The sequence below is a fragment of the Schistocerca americana genome, chromosome 1 (assembly GCF_021461395.2).
Source record: "Schistocerca americana isolate TAMUIC-IGC-003095 chromosome 1, iqSchAmer2.1, whole genome shotgun sequence".
NCBI lineage: Eukaryota > Metazoa > Arthropoda > Insecta > Orthoptera > Acrididae > Schistocerca > Schistocerca americana.
Genome location: NC_060119.1, coordinates 1,054,856,290 through 1,054,877,952, shown reverse-complemented (window position 1 = coordinate 1,054,877,952; position 21,663 = coordinate 1,054,856,290). Strand labels below are relative to the sequence as shown.

The 21,663-nt window shown below is 38.5% G+C and overlaps 1 protein-coding gene across 1 annotated transcript in view; it reads left to right on the top strand.

Annotated features, from left to right (window-relative positions):
* LOC124596241 (cadherin-86C-like) overlaps nt 1-21,663 on the top strand; it is a 299,468-nt gene that overhangs the window by 255,308 nt on the left and 22,497 nt on the right. The window contains exon 18 of the mRNA XM_047135308.1: nt 8,055-8,185. Within this exon, the coding sequence (XP_046991264.1) occupies nt 8,055-8,185 (131 nt within the window). The remainder of the gene's footprint in view (nt 1-8,054; nt 8,186-21,663) is intronic.

Below are 21,663 nucleotides of genomic sequence, written 5' to 3'. Positions count from 1 at the left end.
TCCCCATAGTTCAGCCTGTTTCGCCATATTTCGCTTCATGTCGTCCCATTCATTGAATGACTCAATTTCTTCCTCATATCTGGATCGATTGTGTCTTAATTTGTCTCTGTCTATCTTCATGTTTCCAATTCTTCTATTCATCTGTGGAAGTCTGTCCCTGTTTGGAATCCAAAGGCACTTAACTTCTGTAAGATAATGATCCGATTCTATTCTTGTGTTCTTCCTAACCTTTGTGTTCATGATCTCTTTAGTGTTTGTCCAGCTGATTGCTACGTGGTCAATCTGGAATTCCACAAGACAGGTGCATGGGTTTGCCCATGTTTTTTTTACTCGGTTTGGCCCTAAAGTGTGGCATGATTAGTCTCATTTTATGTTCTCGACACAGTCTTTCTCCATTTTTGTTTGTCTGCTGGTGTGCAGGGTACTCGCCCACTACTCCTTTATGTTGCTTCTCTCTTATAATCTCCTACGAGTATCTTTACATGTCTATATGGCATGTTTTTCAGTGTATCATCTAGCTCCTCCCAGAAACTGTCTGCAACTTTCTTGTCTTTTCAGTTCTTGTCATTTGTAGGTGCATGTCCATTTACTATTGCATACTTTTTGTTCACTGCTTGAAATGTCAGTGTTGATATCCTTTCTGAACTGCTCTTCATTTCAGTTATGCCATCCTTGTATCTCTTGTCTACTATGAACCCCGTACCAAAGCATCTAGGTGCATGTCTTTCCTTTCCCACTATAACTCCTGGTTTCCCTTTCAGTATTATGAAGCCTTCTGACTCCACCGTATCTTCGTCAGTGTATCTTGTTTCTTGCATCGCTAGTATTCCAGTGCTTTTCTCTTTCATCTCATCTGTCATCTACTACCTGTTTAAGTTTACCAGTCTTAATCATTGTCTGTACATTTATGGTTCCAATTCTGAAAGTCTTTTTAGTTTTAATCTTCTTTGAGGTTCTTGGGAGCTATGACTCTTCCCTTACGCACTTTCTGGCAGGTCCCCCAGAACCCAAATGCCTGCTTGCATTGACCTTGGTCAGTGGGGGATTGTCCCCCTGCGGTAATCTCAATTCAATAGTGTGATCAATTCCATGAGCTAAAAACGACTGAAGTTGTTAGCGCCAGAAGATGAGTTCAGGCCACCCGTGATGTGGGGACACAAATGCCTTTGGTAGCTGCCCCTAACACAGAGTACAGCCAGTACTTGATATGTTTCAGTGGCTCTTCCACTCTCCCTGCCATTGGGAAGTGACGTCCCTCTTCTGCCTTCAAGATCGTTGGCCGGGCTTCGCATGTAACCTTACGTTGGGGCCCTAACTGGGTGCTACCATCTGGAGCCAGATGGACCAAGGTTTTTTTACAAGGTTGTTACTCCTCTCCCTTCTCCTTCCCCATCACCCTGGGCTTGGAACTGGCAATGGCTGTTATGTAAACACTGTTCAGACTTCGGCATGACTAACACCCAGTTATCAGACAGGATGAATGGGCATAGGCAGAGGGTGTACACAGGCAACAGGCAATATCCTGTTGCAGAGCATGCTGTACAACATGACAGTCATGACCTTGGTGCCTGTTTCACCACCTGTGCCATCTGGATTCTTCCCCCATACACCAGTTTCTCAGAACTCCACAACATCTCCTTGGTTCTTGCCACCCACCTGGCCTTAATTTACAAAAATTCCTTCCATCTCAGCATTTATTCACAGTAACTACTCATTTCTTCACTCCATTTTAGTTTTCTACATCTTTCATTATCTGACTTGTCTAATTTTCGCCACCACCCTCCCACCTCTGTTACAAATAATGCACTTAACTTTTCACTCTTATTGACTCATGCACAGTGTTTTAGTAGTTAATCTCTCTCTTGCATATTACCCTGTCTTCCACCTTTAAGCTCTGACGTATTCAAACCTTGTCCGGTGCAGTCCCCAACAATCAGTCTTTCCTTTTCATCCTGTCTGGTAAGTCTCCCCTGACCCTAGGTTCTGGGTGACTTTTATGATCTGTATCCCTTTCCCTAAACCTCTCTAGTCCTTTTCCTTCACCTCTCTTCCTTCTACTTCAACTCTTCTGCCAGAAAAGGAGCCACTGGCTCCAAAAGCTTGTATAAGTTAAATCCTTTTGTGTGTGTGTGTTCCCTTGTCGCCACTTGGTGAGTAGGTTTTTTTATTTATCCATTTACATTATAGTAAATGATTAGTGTGTTTGAAAGGCAGCAGTTGTTTTTAAAGTAAGAACTTCATTTTTAGTTATGTGACCTTTTAAAAAGAGGAATAAGGTGTCTATGACACAGATAACTATTTGGTTGCAATGTCTTTTGAAGTACCAAAACAGCAATAGAAAAAGAGGAGCACATACAGACTGTTTGCAAAAGAGAATAAAAAGCATAAACAAAGGCACTGAACCAAGAGTGTCAGCAACAACAACACTAAATGTTGTTACAATATAAGTCAGTGACTGAAAGAACACAAAGATCCGCTGCAAGGTCCTTCATACCTTACTAGAGAGAAATCTCTATAGCTTAACATGAGAGATATGAACTTTTTCTGTTTTATAAATGTCAATCTAGTTTTGCCATCTACTGCCAGTTCTACTTGGGACTCTACAGATAGATTTTTCAGTTCAGTTCTTTTGAATTCCACTGTTTTGCATTTCTGCTCCTTAACTTTACCAGTGTAGACTGTAGAGACACAATGACACATCTTCTCTCCCAGTTGTTTTACCCTCCACAAATGCATTTTACTCTTCAAGACTAGTTTCTCAACACAATGTTCATAATTACATCGTATTGCTGGTATTCAATCTTTGCAGAATGTCAAATCTGATGCTAACATTCCCTCTGCTTGAGCAAAATCACACTTATGTAATTGATCTGCTGGCCCAACTGTCCCCCCTTTTCACCTACACATACACTTATCTAGTATATCATAAATTAGATTGAACTTTTAGGGGTGTGGAACAAGTTGAAATACACATGACTTTCAAGGTGCAGCAGTGATGAAATGCTTCGGTAGTTTAAATTAATGTATGACCTTCATTAAAGAACAACTCTAGAAGGTGATGGTGAAAGTGAGGAATTCCTAGAGGGGCTGTGGTCCCAAAGGGATCCTTTCCCTCTTTCCCAAAACCATTCTCTTATGCCACTCCAGCAATTCCTCATTTGCAGCATCATGCCTAAAAATATCACTAACATCCAAATCTTACTCAAACTGAGATCCACTGTATCAATGACCTGGAGGCGGACTGCACAATCTGTCCTAGCAGATAAAAGTTGCACTACTGTGTTACTTGACAGTGAGGAGTACATGATGTATGGTTTTTGTCAGCTCTTAAACAGCTCGACATACACAATTATACCTAATGATCCCATTTCTTCCATCCACACTAAGCTAAAGAAAATCCTTAAAACCCTATGCCACTCAGAAGGACTTACCAACTGCTTGCACAGAACTCCTTACCCCTCCTGACCCTAGTATCTCCACCTTCCACCTAATTCCTGAAATACACAAAAACAACCATCCTGGCCATCCCATTGGAGCTATCTACAAACTCTACCTGAATGTATCTTGGCACTGGTAGACCAACATCTCCAGCCCATCACACAGTGTCCCATTCAATGTAAAAGGTCTATTCATTTCCTGGAATGTCTAATTCATTTCCATCTGTCTCTCGCACGAAACCCTCCTTATCACTATCAATGTGACCTCACTATACACAAACATTCAACATGCACATGTCCTCTCAGTGCCAAAACACACCTCTCCCAATCCCAACCAGCAAGTCTCCCCAAAAACCTCCTTTATTTGAGGGATAGGAATACAAACAAATCAGGGGGCCTACTATGGCAAATGGGATGGCCCTGATCTATGACAGTCTTTTCATGAGTCACTTGAAAGAAAAATTCTTCAAGTTAAAAGCAGATTTGATTTAATAAACAAATATTTGGCAAATATTAAGAAAGTTCTCAATCACAAAAGTATTTCCTAATTTACATGCCAAGAGAACACTGGTATCAATGAACCAATCAGCTCCTATGCTTTGAGGGTGGTAAATACACATAAGAACATTATGCCCAAGCTTCTGACTGTAAATACAAAAAATAGACCAAGATAATGCATTGAGAAGCTTTTAGCCATTTACCTGGTTAAAAATTTTAACCATCCAGTCAAGCACAGTGTATCTGACAGAGAGGAAATTGTCAATAAGCTTTCTAACTTAACCATTCCTCCTAAACACCCATTTTTAAGTCAAAATGAACGGTCAAGATCACAATATGTTTGTTTATTTACTGGTTTCAGCTTCCTATGGCTGGTGCTGCCGGCTCCTCGGTTGTCTCGTGATACCACGATTGTACGTATCACAAGACAACCAAGTAGCCACCAGCCATAGGGGCCAAAAATTCTGAATATGGCTTTTACATAAGCCAAAACTGGTAAATAAACAAATATTATTTTGATCTTAACTGTTAATTTTAGTTTAAATATAGCATCAGGTCATTGTTCTCTGTAGACTATGTTGTCTAAATTTATGGACACCCATTTTTTCTCTTGATGTGAAAAGCATATATACAAGTATTCCTAAGGATCAGGTACAGGATATAATTAATGAGAACCTTTGAAGACATACTAAAAGACCCCTGACAGAGATGGTTGGTGTTTTACAGCCAGTTGAAGTTGGTGTTAAGTTTCAATTATTTTAAATTTGGAGATGATATACCTACATGTACAAAGATAGGGATCAGCTATGTTTTCTTATTGTTTGGCAAACATTTATGACAGATTTTGAGCACCGTGTCATGGAGGATCTAACTATATACTCCAACAAGATCATTTTATGGTCCCAATATGTAGACAATATTATCTTATTGACATCCCAAGATTGTAATAGCTTTTTCCTTGAGCTAAACATAAACAGCTTGAATAATAACATCCAGTTTACTGTGGAACACTTCATTAATGGAACCCTACCTTTCTTAGATTTGCCTATTACACTTGAGACAACACAATTAGTTATGATATTTATAGAAAATCTACACGACTTCTGACCTAATAATTCATAATTCTTAAAACCATCCAACTGAATAAAAGATGGCAGCACAACATCCTATTGTCTCAAGAAGCCTACATGCGTGAGTTCAGGATAATTCAGTTCATAGCCCATTCCAATGAATAGAGGGGATACTTTGTCAGTGACATTAATAGGAGTGTTTTAAAGACCAAGAATGAGAACTGTAATCCACCTGTGGCCCGAGGATCACTTAATGGTTCCAGTACTCTCACCCCAATGCACTATAAGTCCCACAACAATTTAGTTGATTGTAGAGTACCTTACTAAGGTAACATTTTCAGAAGGATTGGCAAATATCTGAGTTCCAAAAACATAGTTCCAACCTACTTCACCCCTAGAATAATGGCCAGAGGTTCAGACACCGGAAAAGTCGAGATATGAAAGTTATAAATCTCGTGAGTATATTGTACTACATGTGATGGGTGTAGTTGAAGGTGTTTCAGTCAACCAATAAAAAATTTAGAGATATGCTTTAAGGAGCGCATTGACAGCCCAGGCTCCAAATCAGCCTTAAGTATCCACCTTTAGGAAACAGGGCATTCAATTATAGATCTCCCCTCCAATCTTCAGACACCGTATCAAGAAAGTGAGGGCAAGAAGAATTGGAAATTTATTGCTCAATGAATAAATCCCCAGATGAAACACTCAATGCAAAGATGGATGTATACTACATGAACTATTTGTCTAATTTTGAATGTTTGAATAAGTAGATTATTGGTTCCTAGAAACAAATTCTTTACGCATTGAATTTATATGTCAGTATATTCAATCACTTGCTTGTTGGAGGATTAGTTTAGTAGCATTGTACCACCACTTTTCATCCTTCTCATCAATAAACATGACTCAGCCCTTTTCTGACTCTGTGCATGCGCCATTTCTTGCATGGTTCTGTCAGTTTTGGTCAGTCTGAGGCTGTCTGTGAATAAGGTATGTGTTCAGCTTTGCTTCTTTCTTTCTAGCTCCTAACTGAAGTTAGGCTACACTTATTTGACTTTGTTTCTCTGGATGTTCTTGTGGCATTTATGACTTTCTGATTTCTTCTGTTTTTCATGGTCACTGAGACATACCTTTATTTTATAGGGCCCAATCATTTTAACTTGGACCTCCATTTTACAGCAAGTTATTTATTTTAGTTGCTTTCACAATGAACTGTGGAACTTGTCTATAACTGTCTTTCATGTACAGTACAGTGATTTTAAAGATAATGTAACTATACTATTTTAGATGCTTATGTGATTGTGATCACTTACCTTTAACAACTGATTATTCTGAAGAGTAAATATGTTGTTCCTCCTATGTAGAGATCACCTGATAATGCATTTTAAGAATAAAAAGCCAGTTATGATCTTTCAATAAAAAATGGAAGATTTTTTATTCAACATGCAATATTTTGGCGGTGGTTGTCCTCATCTCAAAGTTACATATTCTTCAAGACTCATAAGCTGAGTACCCTGGTTTTATACAGAGTTACTAATAGCATCTTCAATGTCTGGGCTCTTTGGTAAAGAACTCCTATACTTCCTGCAGTAACTGAACTCCCAGTTGCAACTCATAGTCACCTGGTACTAATTGAAACTCAAAGCCACCTTCCTTGACATTAACCTTCATCCCACTGAGGAACGCATCCAGACCTCAGTCCATATAAAACTAACCAGTATGCAGAAATACCTTCACTTTGACAGCTGTCAGCTCTTAAAAGCTTCCTTCCCCACAATTTCAGCATCTGTGGCAAACGTAATTGCATCACCACCAAATCTCTCAACATCTATACTAACAAATTCTTCTAGGCTTTCCTCTCCCTCAACAATTCCAAGGATCTCATTCACAAACAGACCTTCTGCACAGTGTTCTCTGGTTGCCCCCCCCCCCCCCCCAAAAAAAAGCTCTCAATTCCAAAAAACTCAGAAGCACCTACCTTTTTCCCAGAACCTTTCAGGCCTTTAAAGTCTCAATACATTATTCCACCAATGCTATGACTTTCTCCAGCCCAGAAATGAAATCATTACCCTGATCTACTCCCCTTCTGTTACCCTCCTAACTGCCCTAACATTCTCATTGAACAAGATGACATTTCAAGACCATTGTCCTTATATCTACAATCATTCTTAGTGTAAATCTTGCCCATGTATCCACACACTATCACTTACTCCAGCCCCACAACTACTAAATCATAATAAATAAAAATCAGAGCAAAATGTGAAACCATGCATATCATTCACCAACTAACACATGTTCACTGCATGGTATTTTGTATAATAATGACCACCACAGAACAGGCTGATTATGTGAATGGACACAGAACTGTCCACCATGGGAATGTCAATACCGAGTTGCTGATGCGACCATGCTATACACCATGACTGACAATATCCGAGAGCTTGTTAGAACTCTCAGACTATTTGGGTCCTCACACCTGGTGCTAGTTTCCTTGAACTCCAGAGATGGAAACTTACTGTCTAACATACCTACGTATCTTGACACCCTCCTGTGCTATTATTCTATTACATCTTTAGTCTTTGTTTTCTCTCTCTTTTTGGTTTTTACCTCATGTTCTTTACCAGTTTTCTCCAAGTTCTTAATCACAGTGTCAATTTTACTTCTCATTTCCCTACCTATTATTCCATTTTTACTTCTTACTCGGTCATCTTTATATTGAATCTGGCATAGCAGTTACCAGTGTACCATCTTTGACCATGTCTTCACAATTGTTAGATCGCTTTCATCTGGGGGCTGAGAGACTTGCCCCTCCTTTCTAACCATCCACAACCTACGCCTTTTCTTTCTCTGAGAAAGGAACTAACAGTTCTGAACGCTAGAATAGTTTTTTGTGCTTCTCTGTGTGTGTCAATTAACGATACATAGAATTTCACCTTTGGAAGTATAGCTATTCTGAATATTTCTTATTATTTTTATTATATTCTTTGTCACATGAAGTAATCCCTGAACTAGTTTATACAACTTATTTTAATGTTCTGTATCTCTTCTTCAGAAAGAAGCTAAAGCTGAAAGTAACTCACTCTTCTGGATCTTAATTATAATGACAATACTCCTCCTGATTGTCATCATTATTCTTATATTGTGCTGCATGTGTGCTGGCTGCCCCCTCTATATGAGCCACAGGTAAGTAACACTTATTAGTACGAGAGTACATACAGTGTTAAATGAATCCCAATATTTTCTCAAGCAAGACAGAGAAGTTACAACTGTGACATAAAAAAATAAAAATAAGCCATTAAAGAAGAGAAAAAAGAAAATGTTAACTTCATAAAACATGTGTAACATTTGCAAATTTGGGTTCTCTATTCTAACCTCTAGATTACATAAAAATGATAATAACTATACTAATAATAAATCTGTAGACAAATTTTCATGTGGTTTACACAGGGGACTTAAGTATAACTTTTGGTGCTGTATAAGCTTTACCTCATCAGAATTGGATCACAGAAAAAGAGGTATCCATACACGTTATAAAAATGTGGGTTTGTATGTCTGCATATTCCATATCTCCTCCAAAATGGCTGGATTGATTTCAACCAGCCATGGTACACTGGCTGGAAAGAATTCTTGTAGGGGTAAGAACCACCTTCCTGTCAAAAGTGTGGTGGTGGTTGTGGTGGTGGTGTGGTGAAAAAGAACTGTAAGCCACAACACATGAATACCCAGATTTTAATCATTCAGTACGGGGTGCAGCCACTTTGAGAATTGAGAGCATGTAGAGATTTGAAACAAACTTTGCATATTATTTTAAATCTTTAAAAAAGTTTTTCTTGCTGACACTCCTCCACAAAATGATGACACATTTGAATTTATTGCTTCTTTACCACTAACTGTATTCACGATATATTTTGCAGACAGTGTTAATATACACCACTGAGTATACCTGCAAAATTATATCATTGTACAATGCATAGTTCAGGATGTATTATGTAAAAAACACTGAGATGTGTGAAAAACTGCCACATCAGAAATTAATTGAAAATTATTATTACTAACCTGCTGAATTAATTTTGATAAAATTTGGTAACAAGACAGCTTGAACCCTGAGGAAGAACATAGGCTATTTTAGACAGTGTGCAGTACAAGATACTTACTGAGTCATAGAATATTATGTGAATTAGGCAAAAAACTTTATCTCTGAAAAAGCTATTTACACTTTGACATTTGATCTTTATCACACTCATTAAAATGCTTTTATTGGTTGATATGTGCTACATTATCACATTTATCAATACAATGCTTATTCAATCTCTAATAATCACTTATAAGATACTCTCTAGAGCTCTGCTTAACAGAGTTGAAGAACAGGTAGATCACCTCACTGAAGAATACCACGCTCATTTCCGGAAAGGAAGATCATTTGTCAAACAGATATTCAACCTAAAAAGCATTCTGCGAACAAGAGCTCTATGGTGCCAGAACACTGTGGTTACCTTTGTCGACATTAAAAAAGCATGACTCAGTCGACAGACAAACACTATTTAGTACCTTGGAAGAGTTTGGAACTGACAAAATATGAAACAAATCATTAAACAAATGCTAACAGATGCCATCTCGAAAGCCGAGTGCCTTGGGCAAATTTCTGATCCATTTGAAATTAAGACAGGGGTCAGACAAGGAAATGGATTATCCCCAATCCTCTTCAACATTGTACAGGAGAAAATAGTGAAAACCTGGGAAGAGGCTCTGAATTTGGAAGGAATAAGAGGAATATGCATTGGGAGGAAAAGACAGAACCAGGAAATCAAGTGTTTAGCTTCCGCCAACAACCTTGCTGCCTTAGCCAACAACTGGGAAGGTGCTCGCAAGATGCTTGGGAGTGTTCATGAAATCACAGATAAAAACAGGTCTTCAAATTTCCTATGAAAAGACAGAATATATGGAGTGCAGGCATCAAAGAGAGAGCTGCACAGAAGTAAATCATGGGAACATTAAGAAGACAGAGAAGTTTAAGTACACTGGTGTCCAAAATTAAAGCAACAAACGGAAATTTTACAAGGTTGCTTTTATTTTACCACATAACAGTATAAAGATGTGCTAGTACAGTATAAACAAAGTAAAGAATACAGAATGTAAACAACTGCAACATACATAATGTAGACAAAAGTGTTCTTCATTTTTTCCAACTTAATGGATTTGCACACACATTCCAACAACTGGTTAATGTGCTCAGTATGGGGTGCAACCACTTCTGGCAGCAATACAGGCCTGACAATGATGGGGCATGCTGTGAATAAATGATGGGGCATGCTGTGAATAATGTCATCAGTCTCTTGTTGAGACAATAGTGTCCATTCTTCCTGCAGATTTGCTCACAGTCTTGGTGGATGCAGACTTGATGCAAGCCATCTCCCAAGTGCATTCCAGACAGGCTCTGTGGAATTCAAATCAGCAGAGCGAACAGACTACACTATGCATGCAATATTTTCCGTTTCCAAGAAAACATCAACCACCTGTGCTCTATAAGGTCGAACATTATCGACCATCAATACAAAGTCTGGGCCCACAGCACCTTGCAACAACCGCAAATCCGGTTCCAAGATCTCATCACAATACCTGACAGCAGTTAAACCTTCCCTATTCACCCGTACAGTTTTCTGAATAGGGGTTCGAGTGGTAAACATAATCCCTGCCTGCACCATTAGGGATCCTCCTCAATATTAGTCTCTTCCACAATGTTTGCATTCCGAAATCGTGTTCCACGTTCCCTCCAGATGCTAATTCTTTGAAAATCCCTCTCCAGACTAAATTGGAACTAATTTGTATAAACTACATTACCGTTCGACTGACCAGGTGGCATGTTAATGACACCACTCTAGACATTCCCTTCTGTGAAGATGCCTCAGAGGTAGGCATACAACAGGTCTCTGATTAAAAGCCACTCTGCCATAGTCTTCTACACACCTTTTGCCTCAATACAACAGTTCCAGGTGATGATGTGAGTTCACATGTCAGTTGCCTTGCAGTGCTAAGGCTGTAATGTTGTGCCCTTACAGCCAAATAATGGTCCTCTCTTCTGAAGTTACACGTGATAAGCCCTGTCCTGATCTTTGGGATACAGTTTTGTTCTCTATAAACTGTTGCCGCATCTGAGAAACAACAGAACGCTTCACATTAAGCCATCAGGACACATGAGTTTGCGATTGTCCTGCTTCCTTTCTTTCTATGGGCCTCCACCGCAGAGAGTCTGATAGGCATCTTCTCTGTGCCATACTGCACCGTCTGCGACTGTGTACACAGCGATTGTGGATGTGGGGATACCTGACAAAAACTACTTCATTCATTGGTGCCCTGACGTCATCGTTAGCATGGTTGTCCATTGACTGGAATGTCATCAGAACATGATTGTACAGACATCTGATTAACAGTTTGTATGATTATATAACAAATTAGGCACAGGATGGGGAAATAGTGGTTTGTTGCTTAATTTTGGATGCCAGTGTACCTGGGGGGAATGAATCCAGTCAAACAGACTGGATAAGGAGGAGCCAGAAAATTAGACTTGGCCTACAAGCTAAAACAGAAGAAGAACAATAAATAGGCTTACCCTAGAAATCCAAAATCAGACACTATAATTTGGTAGTACAGCCTGAAGGACTGCATGCTTCAGAGCATCTTATTTTAAATTTAAATATAGGGGAGGTTCAAGAACTCAAAAATAGCAAAAAAGGAAAATTTTTAGAAAAATACTACACCACAGAAGACTGCTGATGGGACTTGGAAGAAGAGGAAAAACGAAAAATTATACAAGTACACTGAAAAGATCATGGACACAACGAGGAAGTGGAGGTCGATGTTATATGGACACCTAAAAACTATGGATGAAAGCAGACTGACCAAAATGATCTTCAGCTACATAGTGGGGTTAAAGGCCACACCTAATAGGCAGATGAGGTGAAGAGGGCAGCAGCAGAGTTGGAATTATGCCACAGATACAGTAGAAGAGAGTTTACTAGCAGAGTTAACAGCATAACTTTATTTCAAAATAAACCATCAAACAGGAGGCCCAAACAGATCATTTCCAAGATGGAGAGAAAAAAAGAAGCCCAAATATGAAGAGGTTCTGGGAGGATAAGGAAGGAGAAGAAGTCTTAAGTCCTCTGTGGTCCATAGTGGACCAATTTCAGAAATAAAAAAAATCATACTACTTGGAGATCTCATGTAGAACAGATGAGTGATGCACATGTACCATGTAAATGTATAAATGTCAACTTAGGGGCTTTTGCAGAGTAGGTCAAAGACCAGACTGCGAGACCAAACTGAATGACATTGCAACAAGTTAGAAGGAGAGGCCTAATGTTCAAATGAGTGTGAATCCCTGCTGAGGTCATTGGTCCCTAGACTTACACACTACTTAAACTAACTTATGCTAAGAACAACACACATACCCGTGCACGAAGGAGGATTTGAACCTCCAGTGGGAGGGGCCGCGCAATCCGTGACATGGCGCCTCAAACTGCATGGCCTTCTGCGTAGCAGAGGCCAAATGTTTGAAGATGAAGAGCATAATATAATTATAATAATAATAATTATTATTATTCTACATTATCACTTGCAGACATTTAAAGGAAATCTGTGAATTTATGCAGTGTTGGCTGCATCTGCAGAAATCAGCACAGTAGCATTTTATTTTTAGCTCACTTACATCAGCAGCAAGTAACTTCTAACTAATGTCAGTTAATAATAATGTCAGTCAATAATCATTGTCTCATACATATGAATGCAGCACAGAAGCCATTGTACATAAAGTAGTATTAATTCAACATTACACTGCAGAAGCTGTAAATCGGAACAAAAAGCTCTATTACACATTCTGAATGCAAGAAAAGATGCTGCTTATGTAGAATAAGTGAGCCATTTCTTCAAGCTAAATGCAGCAACTGTTTCAACCATCGAAGAACATTTGAATCTAAAATAACTGAAGGTTATATAAATTTCTACTCTTTTGGAAGCAAAATTTGATTTCACATCAGCTATCAAGAAGGCTACGAAACAGTATAAGTGTACAGATCATTAGATCCTGGTTCTACTTTGTATCTTGTGAGTCTCTTTGATCTGTGGTTGGAAGTGACATTTTTTCCCACTCATGGAAACTCTAGTACACCTTCTTTTTCTCCTGCTAAATTTAGGCCCTGACGCAATTCATTATTTTTGTTATTGTACATTCTTTCCTGACAAGCTCTAACTACTGTTCATATAATAGGTTTGTGGGTACTTTTCATGTGTTGCTCTCATTTAGTGTATTTCTCTTTATGAATAAGTATAATGTTGTTCTTAAGCAGTTGTTATCATCTATTCAATTCACTGTTTTCCCATATATTGTACCAAATTTGCAAAATTTTTCATAAATTTGAACAAGATATGCAATGTACATTTTTTTTAATATTTTTATGATGATGCAGATGATATCTTTATTAATTGATCAGCAGAGAAAAAGAATGGTATCATTATGTAGTTGCTGTTTTATATTGCATCTGATTCATGGAAGCAGTCTCTGTAACTTTACATGATCCACTTATTCACACAGTGGGTCTTTGGAAAATATTTGGTATGTTAAAGCAAATATATTGCACATCACAAAATGACTTTTTTTAAAACCTGCTAAATGTTATGTTAGCTTCCTTAAAATATCATCAGTGATTCACAAAGTTTGACATATTGCATTTTGGGCACACACTCTATGACTCCATATCACCTGTTTTACGTAAAATAAAATAAATGTAATAGAGAAATGAGGGTGGCAAACCTTTGTTGAAATTACGGAAACAGACTTTTTTTACACTAAATTTTATAGTGCATTTGTTTCATTTCATGTGAAATAACTGTTTCATGGAAACAAAAATAAAAGACCCAAAATTATTAGCAATGCCAGCATTCATGTTAAATATAAAGCATAAAAGTATGCAATGATTAATAAGTATAATAAAAGAAAGGCTTCAAACAGCTGACTAATAATATGGATATAAGCACCAAGAAAGACTGATTTGAGCTCTGTGAACAATACACAGTAGCAACAACAAGCCAAGACATACAACCGCAGTTTAATTGCATAAGGAATTCCACTAAACTAAAAGTAGTTATTTATCATGATGAATCTTTTCCGTAATGCTTGAAAATAAAATTAAACCAGTAGACAGACAAGAAGGCAACAGGAAAATTAGTCTGAAAAGAACACACAAATTTAGACAGTATATAATTCTTTTAATGATCCAGACATTCATCATGTTCTTCAAAAGGAGAATCTTTTGAGATGTGGAATGAGTCAAGAAACGTAATAACATAGAGCATCAGCAAAGATGAATTAAATATTAAGGGCCTGTATTAATAAATCAAACATTCAATCAATATAACTCGACAGAGCCTATGAGGAAAAAAAATTTTCATAGATGCGGAAAAAGTCGAAGACCACAGTCAGGTTTTTACATTGATAAGAACTTGAAATAATGGAAGTCACTTTTCACAGGTCTTATTAAAAGTTTATGCTCTGCAGTTTCTGCATAAAAGGTAATAACAGACTTTGGAGATGAAAATTTCACAAAAATTACTTACTTCCGTTTTTTTACTACCTTATGTCATACAGCATCATATTCTGGGGCAACTCTCCCCTGAAAGAAAATATTTATTCCACAGTCACAGAATAAGAATAATACATTGGCCATACCTCTTGTAGACAGCTCTTTAAACAGTTGAGCATGTTGACAACACTCCCATAGTGACTTTCTTCCCTTATGAAGTTTGTAGCCAGCAATCACTCACAGTGCAAGAAAGAACAGTAAACATGAAACTAAAAGGAAAAATGACTTGCTACTCATTTCTCAGGCTTAGGGTTCCACATAGAGGATTGAATCATATATATTTTTGATTTGATAGCTAGTGATGCCCCCCCCCCCCCCCCCCCCAATGAACCATGGACCTTGCCGTTGGTGGGGAGGCTTGCATGCCTCAGCGATACAGATAGCCGTACCGTAGGTACAACCACAACAGAGTGGTATCTGTTGAGAGGCCAGACAAACGTGTGGTTCCTGAAGAGGGGCAGCAGCCTTTTCAGTAGCTGCAAGGGCAACAGTCTGGATGATTGACTGATCTGGCCTTGTAACAATAACCAAAACGGCCTTGCTGTGCTGGTACTGCGAACGGTTGAAAGCAAGGGGAAGCTATGGCCGTAATTTTTCCCGAGGGCATGCAGCTTTACTGTATGATTAAATGGTGATGGCGTCCTCTTGGGTAAAATATTCCGGAGGTAAAATAGTCCCCCATTCGGATCTCCGGGTGGGGACTACTCACGAGGATGTCGTTATCAGGAGAAAGAAAACTGGCGTTCTACGGATCGGAACGTGGAATGTCAGATCCCTTAATCGGGCAGGTAGGTTAGAGAATTTAAAAAGGGAAATGGATAGGTTAAAGTTAGATATAGTGGGAATTAGTGAAGTTCGGTGGCAGGAGGAACAAGACTTCTGGTCAGGTGACTACAGGGTTATAAACCCAAAGACAAATAGGGGTAATGCGAGAAGTAGGTTTAATAATGAATAGGAAAATAGGAATGCGGGTAAGCTACTACAAACAGCATAGTGAACGCATTATTGTGGCCATGATAGATACGAAGCCCAAACCTACTACAGTAGTACAAGTTTATATGCCAACTAGCTCTGCAGATGACGAAGAAATTGAAGAAATGTATGATGAAATAAAAGAAATTATTCAGATAGTGAAGGGAGACGAAAATTTAATAGTCATGGGTGACTGGAATTCGAGTGTAGGAAAAGGGAGAGAAGGAAACTTAGTAGGTGAATATGGATTGGGGCTAAGAAACGAAAGAGGAAGCCGCCTGGTAGAATTTTGCACAGAGCACAACTTAATCATAGCTAACACTTGGTTTAAGAATCATGGTAGAAGGTTTATACATGGAAGAACCCTGGAGATACTAAAAGGTATCAGATAGATTATATAATGGTAAGACAGAGATTTAGGAACCAGGTTTTAAATTGTAAGACATTTCCAGGGGCAGATGTGGACTCTGACCACAATCTATTGGTTATGAACTGTAGATTAAAACTGAAGAAACTGCAAAAAGGTGGGAATTTAAGGAGATGGGAGCTGGATAAACTGACTAAACCAGAGGTTGTACAGAGTTTCAGGGAGAGCATAAGGGAACAATTGACAGGAATGGGGGAAAGAAATACAGTAGAAGAAGAATGGGTAGCTCTGAGGGATGAAGTAGTGAAGGCAGCAGAGGATCAAGTAGGTAAAAAGACGAGGGCTAGTAGAAATCCTTGGGTAACAGAAGAAATATTGAATTTAATTGATGAAAGGAGAAAATATAAAAATGCAGTAAATGAAACAGGGAAAAAGAAATACAAACATCTCAAAAATGAGATCGACAGGAAGTGCAAAATGGCTAAGCAGGGATGGCTACAGGACAAATGTAAGGGTGTAGAGGCTTATCTCACTAGGGGTAAGATAGATACTGCCTACAGGAGAATTAAAGAGACCTTTGGAGATAAGAGAACCACTTGTATGAACATCAAGAGCTCAGATGGAAACCCAGTTCTAAGCAAAGAAGGGAAAGCAGAAAGGTGGAAGGAGTATATAGAGGGTCTATACAAGGGCGATGTACTTGAGGACAATATTATGGAAATGGAAGAGGATGTAGATGAAGATGAAATGGGAGATACGATACTGCGTGAAGAGTTTGACAGAGCACTGAAAGACCTGAGTCAAAACAAGGCCCCCGGAGTAGACAACATTCCATTAGATCTACTGACGGCCTTGGGAGAGCCAGTCCTGACAAAACTCTACCATCTGGTGAGCAAGATGTATGAAACAGGCAAAATACCCTCAGACTTCAAGAAGAATATAATAATTCAAATCCCACAGAAAGTAGGCGTTGACAGATGTGAAAATTACCGAACAATCAGTTTAATAAGCCACAGCTGCAAAATACTAACATAAATTCTTTACAGACGAATGGAAAAACTAGTAGAAGCTAACCTCGGGGAAGATCAGTTTGGATTCCGTAGAAATACTGGAACACGTGAGGCAATATTGACCTTACGACTTATCTTAGAAGAAAGATTAAGGAAAGGCAAACCTACGTTTCTAGCATTTGTAGACTTAGAGAAAGCTTTTGACAATGTTGACTGGAATACTCTCTTTCAAATTCTAAAGGTGGCAGGGGTAAAATATAGGGAGCGAAAGGCTATTTACAATTTGTACAAAAAGCAGATGGCAGTTATAAGAGTCGAGGGAGATGAAAGGGAAGCAGTGGTTGGGAAGGGAGTAAGACTGGGTTGTAGCCTCTCCCCGATGTTATTCAATCTGTATATTGAGCAAGCAGTAAAGGAAACAAAAGAATAATTCGGAGTAGGTATTAAAATCCATGGAGAAGAAATATAAACTTTGAGGTTCGCCGATGACATTGTAATTCTGTCAGAGACAGCAAAGGACTTGGAAGAGCAGTTGAACGGAATGGACAGTGTCTTGAAGGGAGGATATAAGATGAACATCAACAAAAGCAAAATGAGGATAATGGAATATAGTCGAATTAAGTCGGGTGATGTTGAGGGTATTAGATTAGGAAATGAGACACTTAAAGTAGTAAAGGAATTTTGCTATTTGGGGAGCAAAATAACTGATGATGGTCGAAGTAGAGAGCATATAAAATGTAGACTGGCAATGGCAAGGAAAGCATTTCTGAAGAAGAGAAATTTGTTAACATCGAGTATAGATTTAAGTGTCAGGAAGTCATTTCTGAAAGTATTTGTATGGAGTGTAGCCATGTATGGAAGTGAAACATGGATGGTAAATAGTTTGGACAAGAAGAGAATAGAAGCTTTTGAAATGTGGTGCTACAGAAGAATGCTGAAGATTAGATGGGTAGATCACATAACTAATGAGGAAGTATTGAATAGGATTGGGGAGAAAAGGAGTTTGTGCCACAACTTGACCAGAAGAAGGGATCGGTTGGTAGGACATGTTCTGAGGCATCAAGGGATCACCAATTTAGTATTGGAGGGCAGCATGGAGGGTAAAAATCGTAGGGGGAGACCAAGAGATGAATACACTAAGCAGAAGGATGTAGGTTGTAGTAGGTACTGGGAGATGAAGAAGCTTGCACAGGATAGAGTAGCATGGAGAGCTTCATCAAACCAGTCTCAGGACTGAAGACCACAACAGCAACAACAACAACAACAACAACATCTAGTGATGCAAAGAATTCAATGGGCCATACAATTATTTTCAAACACAATCCAAAAGTATACCTGCTTGCTGCTTGACATGTGTATGTGTTGGGGGGGGGGGGGGGGGGGCATGGGCGTTGGCGCAAGCATGAGGAGGGGGCAGTGTGTGCTTAAGTGTGCGAGAGAGAGATTGTGCATAGACTGGTTGTTAAAATTGCAATGCTATGAAGCAGCATGAAATAAATGTTAGAAAAGGTCAAATTGGCAAGATGTGTACTATATGCTTAGTAATGCAAATAATTAGCTTTTCAATACCACCACAAAAAATAGATAGGGGTAACACTGTCTACATTCTGTGTATAAGGAAAGGTGACACAGCAGATTTCTCATTCAGAAATCACACTTCAATGTTTTTTTGTTTGTGTAACAATTATACTGTGCCTCATGCAAGAAATATAAATTAAGATTAGAAATTTATTGTTTATTTGTCCAAGAATCATTTAGTACATTGTTCATACATGTGATATAGGACATTGGTGAACTAGATTGTTGACATAATAACAATTCATAATAATGTAGGTTGGTGTACTACATTGCTTCAACATGTGATAATAGCAGTTATTAAGTGAGATGACATGATAAGCACAACGTAAACTATACAGGGTGAGTCACCTAACGTTACCGGTGGATATATTTCGTAAACCACATCAAATACTGACGAACCGATTCCACAGACCAAACATGAGGAGAGGGGCTAGTGTAATTCTTTAATACAAACCATACAAAAATGCACAGAAGTATGTTTTTTAACACAAACCTACGTTTTTTTAAATGGAACCCCATTAGTTTTGTTAGCACATCTGAACATATAAACAAATACGTAATCAGTGCCGTTTGTTGCATTGTAAAATGTTAATTACATCCGGAGATATTGTAGCCTAAAGTTGACGCTTGAGTACCACTCCTCCGCTGTTAGATCGTGTGTATCGGAGAGCACTGAATTACGTAGGGATCCAAAGGGAACGGTGATGGACCTTAGGTACAGAAGAGACTGGAACAGCACATTACATCCACATGCTAACACCTTTTTATTGGTCTTTTTCACTGACGCACATGTACATTACCATGAGGGGTGAGGTACACATACACACGTGGTTTACGTTTTCAGTTACAGAGTGGAATAGTGTGTGTCCCAACATGTCAGGCCAATAGATGTTCAATGTGGTGGCCATCATTTGCTGCACACAATTGCAATCTCTGGCGTAATGAATGTCGTACATGCCGCAGTACATCTGGTGTAATGTCGCCGCAGGCTGCCACAATACGTTGTTTCATATCCTCTGGGGTTGTAGGCACATCACGGTACACATTCTCCTTTAACGTACCCCACAGAAAGAAGTCCAGAGGTGTAAGATCAGGAGAATGGGCTGGCCAATTTATGCGTCCTCCACGTCCTATGAAACGCCCGTCGAACATCCTGTCAAGGGTCAGCCTAGTGTTAATTGCGGAATGTGCAGGTGCACCATCATGCTGATACCACATACGTCGACGCGTTTCCAGTGGGACATTTTCGAGCAACATTGGCAGATCATTCTGTAGAAACGCGATGTATGTTGCAGTGCTCTACGATACACACAATCGAACGGCAGAGGAGTGGTACTCAAGGGTCAACTTTAGGTTACAATATCTCCGGATGTAATTAACATTTTACAATGCAACAAATGGCACTGATTACGTATTTGTTTATATGTTCAGATGTGCTAACAAAACTAACGTGGTTCCATTTTAAAAAATGTAGGTTTGTGTTAAAAAACATACTTCCGTGCATTTTTGTATGGATTGTATTAAACAATTACACTAGCCCCTCTCCTCATGTTCGGTCTGTGGAATCGGTTTGTCAGTATTTGATGTGGTTTACGAAATATATCCAGTGGTAACGTTAGGTGACTCACCCTGTATTATGAGTTGACAATTAGTAAAATTTGGTAAATGAGGTTTACTTATTACGATGTTCTATAAATTCAGACAAAGAATAGAAGCAGTGGTCAAGCAAGAACTGTTTTAACTTTATGCATTTAATGTTGGTATGCATTTTAGGTAACAAGGCAAATGGTTGTACAATATAGTTCCAGTATGATATACTCCTCTTTTGTGTAAGTTTGTATTTTCTGTGTTCATATGTAGGTTCAGCTTTTGCCTAGTTTCATATGTTTGTATATCATAGTTGTGTCTGAAGAGGTTGTCCTCCTTAAAGATGCTCCTTTATGTGAAAATTAGTATTTCATATATACACAGGCAAGGTAGGGGCAATATTTTGAGAGTTTTAAAAAGTGGTCTACAGGCATCCTTGCGTTTAGCCTTTTTTATCACCCTGAAAATATTTTTCTGTATTTTAAATGTTTTTATAGAATTTGTGGAATTCCCCCAAAAAATTATTCCATACATAAGTTGCAGCTGCATACTATAATGGTACAATGTCAGCACTGATGAGCAGCTTGTATTCTGAGTGATGACGATGATGTTTGGTTTGTGGGACGCTCAACTGCGTGGTCATCAGTGCCCATACAAACTCGCAAATTATGTAACGTCCAATTTTTTCACAATCCACTCTAACCACTGTCATAAATGATGATGATGAAGATGATGATGATGATGGTGATGGTGATGAAATGATGAGGACAACACAAACACCCTGTCCCCATATTCTGAGTGAGAATCCTAACAGCATATGCTAGTGAATTCAGTCTCTTATTTAAATTGTTTAGGTGTGCTTTTTTTTCAAACATTCAAGAGCCAAAGCATACATTTGTCACAAGAATCAAAAAACTCTGTATCTCTTTTTTGTACATAGCTTATTTGTATCTAAAAATTGAGAAGGTATCTTGATACTGCACAATTATGCTACTTACCTCACCACTGCAAAAATAATGAGACAGATTAGAAAACAAGTAATTTATTAAGAATGTTCTATGTAACATATCTGATTATAAGCACAAATATGAAAGCTTTTGTTGAAAGCTTTTGTTCCACATACTATTAACACTGGCCATTATCTTTTACTTTTTGATAATACAGGTACAGAAATATAGAAGTAATGTTTTAACTAGTAAAACAGTTGTAAACAAAAACCATTTCCAATTTTCTTTTATTTTCTACATGAGAATAGCAAAATTAAATTCAAGAAAAAAGTCTTTCAGTATTTACTATCATTCTTTACACAACTCCATTCCTGGGATCACATAATGTGTTGGGCAATGAGCTGAGTTCCATGTCAAGGGGAGACAAACACAAAAGGGTAGGGTTTATTAATTGTCAGCAGTTCATGTATACAGTGAATAATGCTACCCCTTAGGGAAATCACAGCAAGGAATAGGAAGGAATACCACTTGCATTCAAGTGTGTATGCCTCATTGAAAAGGCTAG